We start from the raw sequence: 12,698 nt of genomic DNA, 5'->3' as shown, positions 1-12,698 counted from the left end.
AGGCAAATAAAACTGATATAACATACACACATACATTCTTTAGTGAAATGCAAGCTGTTTTATTTATTTTTTCTATTCCTATTGATTTTGTTATTAAACATTCATTCATAAGTCTATCCGTCTTTCTGTCTGTCAGTCAGTCAATCGTATTTTGAAAATTCTAAATAAAGATGTTAATGTAGATTATGCTGATGATGATATTGATGTTGACAACGATGAAGTTGATGCTGTTGATACATATTTATTTAATGTAAGTCGTGTGTCACAAATAAAATAACAACAAAATTCATATTTGCTTTAGGAAATGTATAATTTTGACAAACAAATAATATTTTATAAATTTCGCACACACAAATATGTACATACTTTATAAATACATAAATGTGTATGTATATTTTTTTATGAAAATGTACTTACTCTTACACGCATTTGTACAGTATCATTTACAGGTATTTTTTTATAAAATGTAAGAAATAAGATTGTAGAAAAAAAAGTTACAAGCGACACGTGTTTTGTACCGGAAAAGTACACGTGAGTTTTTGAAAAGGACAAGAAATTATGTCAAGCAACTATTTGATGATTTATTCATTAAAGTTAATTTATTTATAGGTCGGTTTAAGTATTTACTAACCATTTTCTGTATTTGTTGGAAAACGTTTTTAGTCTACTTTTATTCCATTCCAATTTAAATTAAAAATTTTAAATTCTCTATAAAAAGAGAAAATTTCAAAAATTTTCTGTGAAAATTTCGAAAAAGTTGTACAAAAATTAAAATTTTTAAAATTTCTGGAAAAAGTGAAAATTTCGAAAAATTTCTAGAAAAAGTTAAAATTTTATAGAAAAATAATCTATAGTCTCAACTATGGTCTAATCTATAGTCTCGTCTATAGTCTAATATATTTTCTGGAATACAGTGCAAACTATATTCTGTACTATAATCCAATCTATAGTCCGAACTACAGTCTAATCTATAGTCTGGAATACAGTCCAATATATAGTCTGAACAATAGTCTAAACTTTAGTCTAAACTATAGTCTGAACAATAGTTTAAACTATAGTCTGAGCAATAGTCTAAACTATATTCTATACTATAGTCCAGACTATAGCTTAGACTATAGTCCAGACTATAGCTTAGACTAAAGTCCAGACTATAGCTTAGACTATAGTCCAGACTATAGCTTAGACTATAGTCCAGACTATAGCTTAGACTATAGTCCAGACTATAGCTTAGACTATAGTCCAGACTATAGCTTAGACTATAGTCCAGACTATAGCTTAGACTATAGTCCAGACTATAGCTTAGACTATAGTCCAGACTATAGCTTAGACTATAGTCCAGACTATAGTTTGGACTATAGTCCAGACTATAGTTTAGACTATAGTCCAGACTATAGTTTAGACTATAGTCCAGACTATAGTTTAGACTATAGTCCAGACTATAGTTTAGACTATAGTCCAGACTATAGTTTAGACTATACTATAGTCCAGACTATAGTTTAGACTATAGTCCAGACTATAGTTTAGACTATAGTCCAGACTATAGTTTCGACTATAGTCCAGACTATAGTTTAGACTATAGTCCAGACTATAGTTTAGACTATAGTCCAGACTATAGTTTAGACTATAGTCCAGACTATAGTTTAGACTATAGTCCAGACTATAGTTTAGACTATAGTCCAGAATATAGTTTAGACTATAGTCCAGACTATAGTTTAGACTATAATCCAGACTATAGTTTAGACTGTAGTCCAGTCTATAGTTTAGACTGTAGTCCAGTCTATAGTTTAGACTATAGTACAGTCTATAGTTTAGAGTATAGTCCAGACAATAGTTTAGACTCTTCATAAATCGATATTTTGGTCGGAAACACCGATAAAACTAAAATCGCTTATAACTTCGTTAAAACAGGTTTAAATTGAAAAATAAGCTTATTTTGTGATCACTTATTTTTCCCTTCAAAAATCGATATTTTGGTCGAAAACATTGAAAAAACTAAAATCGCTTATAACTTCGTTAAAACACGTTTAAATTGAAAAATAAGCTTATTTTGTGATCACTTATATTTCCCTTCAAAAATCGATATTTTGGTCGGAAACCTTGATAAAACTAAAATCGCTTATAACTTCGTTAAAACACGTTCAAATTGAAAAATAAGCTTATTTTGTGATCACTTGTATTTCCCTTCAAAAATCGATATTTTGGTCGAAAACCTTGAAGAAACTAAAATCGCTTATAACTTCGTTAGAACACGTTTAAATTGAAAAATAAGCTTATTTTGTGATCACTTGTATTTCCCTTCAAAAATCGATATTTTGGTCGGAAACCTTGAAGAAACTAAAATCGCTTATAACTTCGTTAAAACACGTTTAAATTGAAAAATAAGCTTATTTTGTGATCACTTATATTTCCCTTCAAAAATCGATATTTTGATCGGAATCCTTGATAAAACTAAAATCGTTAATAACTTCGTTAAAACACGTTTAAATTGAAAAATAAGCTTATATTGTGATCACTTATATTTCCCTTCAAAAATCGATATTTTGGTCGGAAACCTTGAAGAAACTAAAATCGCTTATAACTTCGTTAAAACACGTTCAAATTGAAAAATAAGCTTATTTTGTGATCACTTATATTTCCCTTTTGTGATCACTTATATTTCCCTTCAAAAATCGATATTTTGATCGGAAACCTTGATAAAACTAAAATCGTTTATAACTTCGTTAAAACACGTTTAAATTGAAAAATAAGCTTATTTTGTGATCACTTATATTTCCCTTCAAAAATCGATATTTTGGTCGGAAACCTTGAAGAAACTAAAATCGCTTATAACTTCGTTAAAACACGTTCAAATTGAAAAATAAGCTTATTTTGTGATCACTTATATTTCCCTTTTGTGATCACTTATATTTCCCTTCAAAAATCGATATTTTGATCGGAATCCTTGATAAAACTAAAATCGTTTATAACTTCGTTAAAACACGTTCAAATTGAAAAATAAGCTTATTTTGTGATCACTTATATTTCCCTTCAAAAATCGATATTTTGATCGAAAACCTTGATAAAACTAAAATCGCTTATAACTTCGTTAAAACACGTTCAAATTGAAAAATAAGCTTATTTTGTGATCACTTATATTTCCCTTCAAAAATCGATATTTTGGTCGGAAACCTTGAAGAAACTAAAATCGCTTATAACTTCGTTAAAACACGTTTAAATTGAAAAATAAGCTTATTTTGTGATCACTTATATTTCCCTTCAAAAATCGATATTTTGATCGAAAACCTTGATAAAACTAAAATCGCTTATAACTTCGTTAAAACACGTTTAAATTGAAAAATAAGCTTATTTTGTGATCACTTATATTTCCCTTCAAAAATCGATATTTTGATCGGAAACCTTGATAAAACTAAAATCGCTTATAACTTCGTTAAAACACGTTTAAATTGCAAAATAAGCTTATTTTGTGATCACTTATAATTCCTTCAAAAATCGATATTTTGATCGAAAACCTTGATGAAACTAAAATCGCTTATAACTTCGTTAAAACACGTTTAAATTGAAAAATAAGCTTATTTTGTGATCACTTATATTTCCCTTCAAAAATTGATATTTTGGTCGAAAACCTTGAAGAAACTAAAATCGCTTATAACTTCGTTAAAACACGTTTAAATTGAAAAATAAGCTTATTTTGTGATTACTTATATTTCCCTTCAAAAATCGATATTTTGATCGAAAACCTTGAAGAAAATAAAATCGCTTATAACTTCGTTAAAACACGTTTAAATTGAAAAATAAGCTTATTTTGTGATCACTTATATTTCCCTTCAAAAATCGATATTTTTATCGAAAACCTTGAAGAAACTAAAATCGCTTATAACTTCGTTAAAACACGTTTAAATTGAAAAATAAGCTTATTTTGTGATCACTTATATTTCCCTTTTGTGATCACTTATATTTCCCTTCAAAAATCGATATTTTGATCGAAAACCTTGATAAAACTAAAATCGTTTATAACTTCGTTAAAACACGTTTAAATTGAAAAATAAGCTTATTTTGTGATCACTTATATTTCCCTTCAAAAATCGATATTTTGATCGAAAACCTTGAAGAAACTAAAATCGCTTATAACTTCGTTAAAACACGTTTAAATTGAAAAATAAGCCTATTTTGTGATCACTTATATTTCCCTTCAAAAATCGATATTTTGGTCGGAAACCTTGAAGAAACTAAAATCGCTTATAACTTCTTTAAAACACGTTTAAATTGAAAAATAAGCTTATTTTGTGATCACTTATATTTCCCTTCAAAAATCGATATTTTGGTCGAAAACCTTGATAAAACTAAAATCGCTTATAACTTCGTTAAAACACGTTTAAATTGAAAAATAAGCTTATTTTGTGATCACTTATATTTCCCTTCAAAAATCGATATTTTGATCGAAAACCTTGAAGAAACTAAGATCGCTTATAACTTCGATAAAACACGTTCAAATTGAAAAATAAGCTTATTTTGTGATCACTTATATTTCCCTTCAAAAATCGATATTTTGGTTGGAAACCTTGATAAAACTAAAATCGCTTATAACTTCGTTAAAACACGTTTAAATTGAAAAATAAGCTTATTTTGTGATCACTTGTATTTCCCTTCAAAAATCGATATTTTGGTCGGAAACCTTGATGAAACTAAAATCGCTTATAACTTCGTTAAAACACGTTCAAATTGAAAAATAAGCTTATTTTGTGATCACTTATATTTTCCTTCAAAAATCGATATTTTGGTCGGAAACCTTGAAGAAACTAAAATCGCTTATAACTTCGTTAAAACACGTTTAAATTGAAAAATAAGCTTATTTTGTGATCACTTATATTTCCCTTCAAAAATTGATATTTTGATCGAAAACCTTGATAAAACTAAAATCGCTTATAACTTCGTTAAAACACGTTTAAATTGAAAAATAAGCTTATTTTGTGATCATTTATATTTCCCTTCAAAAATCGATATTTTGATCGGAAACCTTGATAAAACTAAAATCGCTTATAACTTCGTTAAAACACGTTTAAATTGAAAAATAAGCTTATTTTGTGATCACTTATATTTCCCTTCAAAAATCGATATTTTGATCGGAAACCTTGAAGAAACTAAAATCGCTTATAACTTCGTTAAAACACGTTCAAATTGAAAAATAAGCTTATTTTGTGATCACTTATATTTCCCTTCAAAAATCGATATTTTGGTCGAAAACCTTGAAGAAACTAAAATCGCTTATAACTTCGTTAAAACACGTTTAAATTGAAAAATAAGCTTATTTTGTGATCACTTATATTTCCCTTCAAAAATTGATATTTTGATCGAAAACCTTGATAAAACTAAAATCGCTTATAACTTCGTTAAAACACGTTTAAATTGAAAAATAAGCTTATTTTGTGATCACTTATATTTCCCTTCAAAAATCGATATTTTGGTCGGAAACCTTGAAGAAACTAAAATCGCTTATAACTTCGTTAAAACACGTTCAAATTGAAAAATAAGCTTATTTTGTGATCACTTATATTTCCCTTTTGTGATCACTTATATTTCCCTTCAAAAATCGATATTTTGATCGGAAACCTTGATAAAACTAAAATCGTTTATAACTTCGTTAAAACACGTTTAAATTGAAAAATAAGCTTATTTTGTGATCACTTATATTTCCCTTCAAAAATCGATATTTTGGTCGGAAACCTTGAAGAAACTAAAATCGCTTATAACTTCGTTAAAACACGTTCAAATTGAAAAATAAGCTTATTTTGTGATCACTTATATTTCCCTTTTGTGATCACTTATATTTCCCTTCAAAAATCGATATTTTGATCGGAATCCTTGATAAAACTAAAATCGTTTATAACTTCGTTAAAACACGTTTAAATTGAAAAATAAGCTTATTTTGTGATCACTTATATTTCCCTTCAAAAATCGATATTTTGATCGGAAACCTTGATAAAACTAAAATCGCTTATAACTTCTTTAAAACACGTTTAAATTGCAAAATAAGCTTATTTTGTGATCACTTATAATTCCCTTCAAAAATCGATATTTTGATCGAAAACCTTGATGAAACTAAAATCGCTTATAACTTCGTTAAAACACGTTTAAATTGAAAAATAAGCCTATTTTGTGATCACTTATATTTCCCTTCAAAAATTGATATTTTGGTCGAAAACCTTGAAGAAACTAAAATCGCTTATAACTTCGTTAAAACACGTTTAAATTGAAAAATAAGCTTATTTTGTGATTACTTATATTTCCCTTCAAAAATCGATATTTTGATCGAAAACCTTGAAGAAAATAAAATCGCTTATAACTTCGTTAAAACACGTTTAAATTGAAAAATAAGCTTATTTTGTGATCACTTATATTTCCCTTCAAAAATCGATATTTTTATCGAAAACCTTGAAGAAACTAAAATCGCTTATAACTTCGTTAAAACACGTTTAAATTGAAAAATAAGCTTATTTTGTGATCACTTATATTTCCCTTTTGTGATCACTTATATTTCCCTTCAAAAATCGATATTTTGATCGAAAACCTTGATAAAACTAAAATCGTTTATAACTTCGTTAAAACACGTTTAAATTGAAAAATAAGCTTATTTTGTGATCACTTATATTTCCCTTCAAAAATCGATATTTTGATCGAAAACCTTGAAGAAACTAAAATCGCTTATAACTTCGTTAAAACACGTTTAAATTGAAAAATAAGCTTATTTTGTGATCACTTATATTTCCCTTCAAAAATCGATATTTTGGTCGAAAACCTTGATAAAACTAAAATCGCTTATAACTTCGTTAAAACACGTTTAAATTGAAAAATAAGCTTATTTTGTGATCACTTGTATTTCCCTTCAAAAATCGATATTTTGGTCGGAAACCTTGATGAAACTAAAATCGCTTATAACTTCGTTAAAACACGTTCAAATTGAAAAATAAGCTTATTTTGTGATCACTTATATTTTCCTTCAAAAATCGATATTTTGGTCGGAAACCTTGAAGAAACTAAAATCGCTTATAACTTCGTTAAAACACGTTTAAATTGAAAAATAAGCTTATTTTGTGATCACTTATATTTCCCTTCAAAAATTGATATTTTGATCGAAAACCTTGATAAAACTAAAATCGCTTATAACTTCGTTAAAACACGTTTAAATTGAAAAATAAGCTTATTTTGTGATCACTTATATTTCCCTTCAAAAATCGATATTTTGATCGGAAACCTTGATAAAACTAAAATCGCTTATAACTTCGTTAAAACACGTTTAAATTGAAAAATAAGCTTATTTTGTGATCACTTATATTTCCCTTCAAAAATCGATATTTTGATCGGAAACCTTGAAGAAACTAAAATCGCTTATAACTTCGTTAAAACACGTTCAAATTGAAAAATAAGCTTATTTTGTGATCACTTATATTTCCCTTCAAAAATCGATATTTTGGTCGAAAACCTTGAAGAAACTAAAATCGCTTATAACTTCGTTAAAACACGTTTAAATTGAAAAATAAGCTTATTTTGTGATCACTTATATTTCCCTTCAAAAATTGATATTTTGATCGAAAACCTTGATAAAACTAAAATCGCTTATAACTTCGTTAAAACACGTTTAAATTGAAAAATAAGCTTATTTTGTGATCACTTATATTTCCCTTCAAAAATCGATATTTTGATCGGAAACCTTGATAAAACTAAAATCGCTTATAACTTCGTTAAAACACGTTTAAATTGAAAAATAAGCTTATTTTGTGATCACTTATATTTCCCTTCAAAAATCGATATTTTGATCGGAAACCTTGAAGAAACTAAAATCGCTTATAACTTCGTTAAAACACGTTCAAATTGAAAAATAAGCTTATTTTGTGATCACTTATATTTCCCTTCAAAAATCGATATTTTGATCGAAAACCTTGAAGAAACTAAAATCGCTTATAACTTCGTTAAAACACGTTTAAATTGAAAAATAAGCCTATTTTGTGATCACTTATATTTCCCTTCAAAAATCGATATTTTGGTCGGAAACCTTGAAGAAACTAAAATCGCTTATAACTTCGTTAAAACACGTTTAAATTGAAAAATAAGCCTATTTTGTGATCACTTATATTTCCCTTCAAAAATCGATATTTTGGTCGGAAAACTTGAAGAAACTAAAATCGCTTATAACTTCTTTAAAACACGTTTAAATTGAAAAATAAGCTTATTTTGTGATCACTTATATTTCCCTTCAAAAATCGATATTTTGGTCGGAAACCTTGAAGAAATTAAAATCGTTTATAACTTCTTTAAAACACGTTTAAATTGAAAAATAAGCTTATTTTGTGATCACTTATATTTCCCTTCAAAAATCGATATTTTGGTCGAAAACCTTGATAAAACTAAAATCGCTAATAACTTCGTTAAAACACGTTTAAATTGAAAAATAAGCTTATTTTGTGATCACTTATATTTCCCTTCAAAAATCGATATTTTGATCGGAAACCTTGAAGAAACTAAAATCGCTTATAACTTCGTTAAAACACGTTCAAATTGAAAAATAAGCTTATTTTGTGATCACTTATATTTTCCTTCAAAAATCGATATTTTGGTCGGAAACCTTGAAGAAACTAAAATCGCTTATAACTTCGTTAAAACACGTTCAAATTGAAAATAAGCTTATTTTGTGATCACTTATATTTCCCTTCAAAAATCGATATTTTGATCGAAAACCTAGAAGAAACTAAAATCGCTTATAACTTTGTTAAAACACGTTTATATTGAAAAATAAGCTTATTTTCTGATCACTAATATTTCCCTTCAAAAATCGATATTTTGGTCGGAAAACCTTATAAAACTAAAATCGCTTATAACTTCGTTAAAACACGTTTAAATTGAAAAATAAGCTTATTTTGTGATCACTTATATTTCCCTTCAAAAATCGATAATTTGGTCGAAAACCTTGAAGAAACTAAAATCGCTTATAACTTCGTTAAAACACGTTTAAATTGAAAAATAAGCTTATTTTGTTATCACTTATATATGCTTTCAAAGTCTGGACTATAGTCTAACCTATAGTCTACACTATAGTCCGGACTATAATCTAAACTATAGTCGAAACTATAGTCTGAACTATAGTCGAAACTATAGTCTGAACTATAGTCTGGAGTACAGTCTAAACTATAGACTGGACTACAGTCTAAACTGTAGTCTGGACTACAGTCTAAACTATAGGCTGGACTGCAGTCTAAACTATAGTCTGGACTATAGTCTGCACTATAGTCTAAACTTTAGTCTGGATTATAGTCTAAACTATAGTCTGGACTATAGTCTAAACTATAGTCTTGTCTATAGTCTAAACTATAGTCTGGACTATAGTCTAAACTTTAGTCTGGATTATAGTCTAAACTATAGTCTGGACTATAGTCTAAACTATAGTCTGGACTATAGTCTAATCTATAGTCTGAAATATAGTCTAATCCATAGACTAATCTATAATCTGGTCTATAGTTTAATCTATAATCTGGGCTTTAGTCTTACTTATAGTCTGATCTATAGTATAATCTGTAGTCTGGGCTATAGTCTAATCTATAGTCTGTATTATAGTATAATATAGAGTATGGACTATAATCTAATCAATAGTGTGGGCTATATTCTAATCTATACTTTAGACTATAGAACAATCTATAGAATGGACTACAGTCTAGACTATAGTCTAATCAATAGTCTGGACTATAGTATAATCTATAGTCTGGACTATAGTCTAATCTATAGTTTGGACTTTGGTCTAGATTATTTACAGGACTATAGTGTAGTCTAATGTCTGGACTACAGTCTAGTCTAAAGTCTGGGCTTTTGTCAAGTCTATAGTCGTACCGTTGGACTATATTCTAGTCTACTTTAGAGTCTGAGCTATAGCCTAAATTTAGTGTAATTTCTTTTAATCATAAATGATATATAAAAGGGATCAAATCGATCAACGAGAAGAAACAACAACAAAATGTCTGTGAGCCGTTCAAAAGCAAAGAAAAGTATATAGATCCTAAACAAAAGAACCTAGTTCAGACGGGTTACTTCACTAGTTCTGTGACAGATATCTTGCCTTTAGATTAACATTATAAAATAAGGGAAAATTATTTCATATCTCAAAAAAGTAATTTATATAATCAGTCATATAATTATATCCAGAATTTTAACATACCTGTATAAACAGCCATGACGAAACCAAGGCCAAACTACGATTTTGACCACTGAAACGATAGTGATAGGCATAAAATGCAAAATGATACAAATAGAAGAATCTAAAAAGAAAAAAGAAGAATAGACGTTAATAAATATTTAAGATTTTAAAGCCCATTAATAAGGACAACATTTGTTATTTTATAAAAGGTTTATAAAACAAGAGAACAAGTTTTCTTTTTGTTTCTAGTTTAAAATGCAAATAATGGACTTAACAGCTTTGTATACTTAACAAACGATTTATTGTTTTTTTTTTTAATGAAACTGTTCAAATTTTGTTTACAGCCAACTTTCTTTCATATTAATTTATATCAATACGAGTTCAGAGAAATATTTTGTTCAATTAATATTCACAATTGTCATAACAACTTTCAACGCATGTGGACAACACAACAATCGAACTGATGTAAAAATAAATAATAAAAAACGGAAATAATTTTTCGAATTTTTGTATATTTTGTGTTAATAAACGAAATTAATAAGTAGAATAAAAATATTTAATAACAAGAAGAGAATTTTTTGGTATTCAATTGAAATGTAAAAATTTAAATATACAAAATAAATACAATACAACAGTGTCAATGTAAAAAAAAAATCATTCGACTTCGTAGAACAGGACATATCAAATAGCCAATCAAATATTCAAAATTTCCTTTCATTATTTTTGTCTCATTCTTTGAACTTTAAACCCCCCTAATGTAAATGTTTTTGCCTTAATAAAGGCTTAATAAACCAACTCCAACTTTGGTAACAATTTCTTGTCAATTTCAAAAATGTTACTTGTCAACTATGAACGAACGAACACATTTTTACATATTTGCAGTTGAGTAAAGAAAGTAAAGCAAAAAAATGATAATGTACTATCTCGAATACAATTCTGTAATTACGTTTTCCTACTTTTCCCCCATTTCTATTAAATCTCTGTTATTTAATCTTATTTTTTACAAATTTTCTATGATTTTTTTTGCTGTTGTTTTTGAATTTCTGTCATATCATTTTCTTTTACATCTCATTCGGCTACTTAATGTTGCGTTAAAACAAAACGATAAAATCAACAGCAACAGCTGCATTAAACTATAGATTTTCAGAATATAAAAGAGTTGATAATATGTATGAGAGAGAATATAGTAATGGATGTATTTAAGTCTTATTTAAGGTGAAGTAGTTTTTTTTTGTAGTGAAGTGTCAAGACGTGGAAGTAGCTTCAATCAAGATATAATACAATACGTAATTTAATTCAAAAGTTCAGTTCTAGTTCAGTTTTAGTTCAGTTCTAGTTCAGTTCTAGTTCAGTTCTAGTTCAGTTCTAGTTCAGTTCTAGTTCAGTTCTAGTTCAGTTCTAGTTCAGTTCTAGTTCAGTTCCAGTTCAGTTCTAGTTCAGTTCTAGTCAGTCTAGTTCAGTTCTAGTTCAGTTCTAGTTCAGTTCTAGTTCAGTTCTAGTTCAGTTCTAGTTCAGTTCTAGTTCAGTTCTAGTTCAGTTCTAGTTCAGTTCTAGTTCAGTTCTAGTTCAGTTCTAGTTCAGTTCTAGTTCAGTTCTAGTTCAGTTCTAGTTCAGTTCTAGTTCAGTTCTAGTTCAGTTCTAGTTCAGTTCTAGTTCAGTTCTAGTTCAGTTCTAGTTCAGTTCTAGTTCAGTTCTAGTTCAGTTCTAGTTCAGTTCTAGTTCAGTTCTAGTTCAGTTCTAGTTCAGTTCTAGTTCAGTTCTAGTTCAGTTCTAGTTCAGTTCTAGTTCAGTTCTAGTTCAGTTCTAGGTCAGTTCTAGTTCAGTTCTAGTTCAGTTCTAGTTCAGTTCTAGTTCAGTTCTAGTTCAGTTCTAGTTCAGTTCTAGTTCAGTTCTAGTTCAGTTCTAGTTCAGTTCTAGTTCAGTTCTAGTTCAGTTCTAGTTCAGTTCTAGTTCAGTTCTAGTTCAGTTCTAGTTCAGTTCTAGTTCAGTTCTAGTTCAGTTCTAGTTCAGTTCTAGTTCAGTTCAGTTCTAGTTCAGTTCTAGTTCAGTTCTAGTTCAGTTCTAGTTTCTAGTTCAGTTCTAGTTCAGTTCTAGTTCAGTTCTAGTTCAGTTCTAGTTCAGTTCTAGTTCAGTTCTAGTTCAGTTCTAGTTCAGTTCTAGTTCAGTTCTAGTTCAGTTCTAGTTCAGTTCTAGTTCAGTTCTAGTTCAGTTCTAGTTCAGTTCTAGTTTAGTTCAGTTCTAGTTTAGTTCAGTTCTAGTTCAGTTCTAGTTCAGTTCTAGTTCAGTTCTAGTTCAGTTCTAGTTCAGTTCTAGTTCAGTTCTAGTTCAGTTCTAGTTCAGTTCTAGTTCAGTTCTAGTTCAGTTCTAGTTCAGTTCTAGTTCAGTTCTAGTTCAGTTCTAGTTCAGTTCTAGTTCAGTTCTAGTTCAGTTCTAGTTCAGTTCTAGTTCAGTTTAGTTCAGTTCTAGTTCAGTTCTAGTTCAGTTCTAGTTCAGTTCTAGTTCAGTTCTAGTTCAGTTCTAG

At 28.4% G+C, this 12,698-nt stretch overlaps 1 protein-coding gene across 1 annotated transcript in view; it reads right to left on the bottom strand.

Annotated features, from left to right (window-relative positions):
• The window catches only part of LOC119608307, a 52,914-nt gene that overhangs the window by 17,769 nt on the left and 22,447 nt on the right, over nucleotides 1-12,698 (bottom strand). The window contains 1 exon segment of the mRNA XM_037962679.1: nucleotides 10,199-10,298. Coding sequence (XP_037818607.1) covers nucleotides 10,199-10,298 — 100 coding nt within the window.

This window comes from Lucilia sericata, unplaced genomic scaffold (assembly GCF_015586225.1).
Source record: "Lucilia sericata isolate MDLA Ls3-8-SP2 unplaced genomic scaffold, ASM1558622v1 Contig000819F_arrow, whole genome shotgun sequence".
Classification (NCBI taxonomy): Eukaryota; Metazoa; Arthropoda; class Insecta; order Diptera; family Calliphoridae; genus Lucilia; species Lucilia sericata.
The sequence above is the reverse complement of the archived record's forward strand: the minus strand, read 5'-3'. Positions and strand labels throughout refer to the sequence as shown.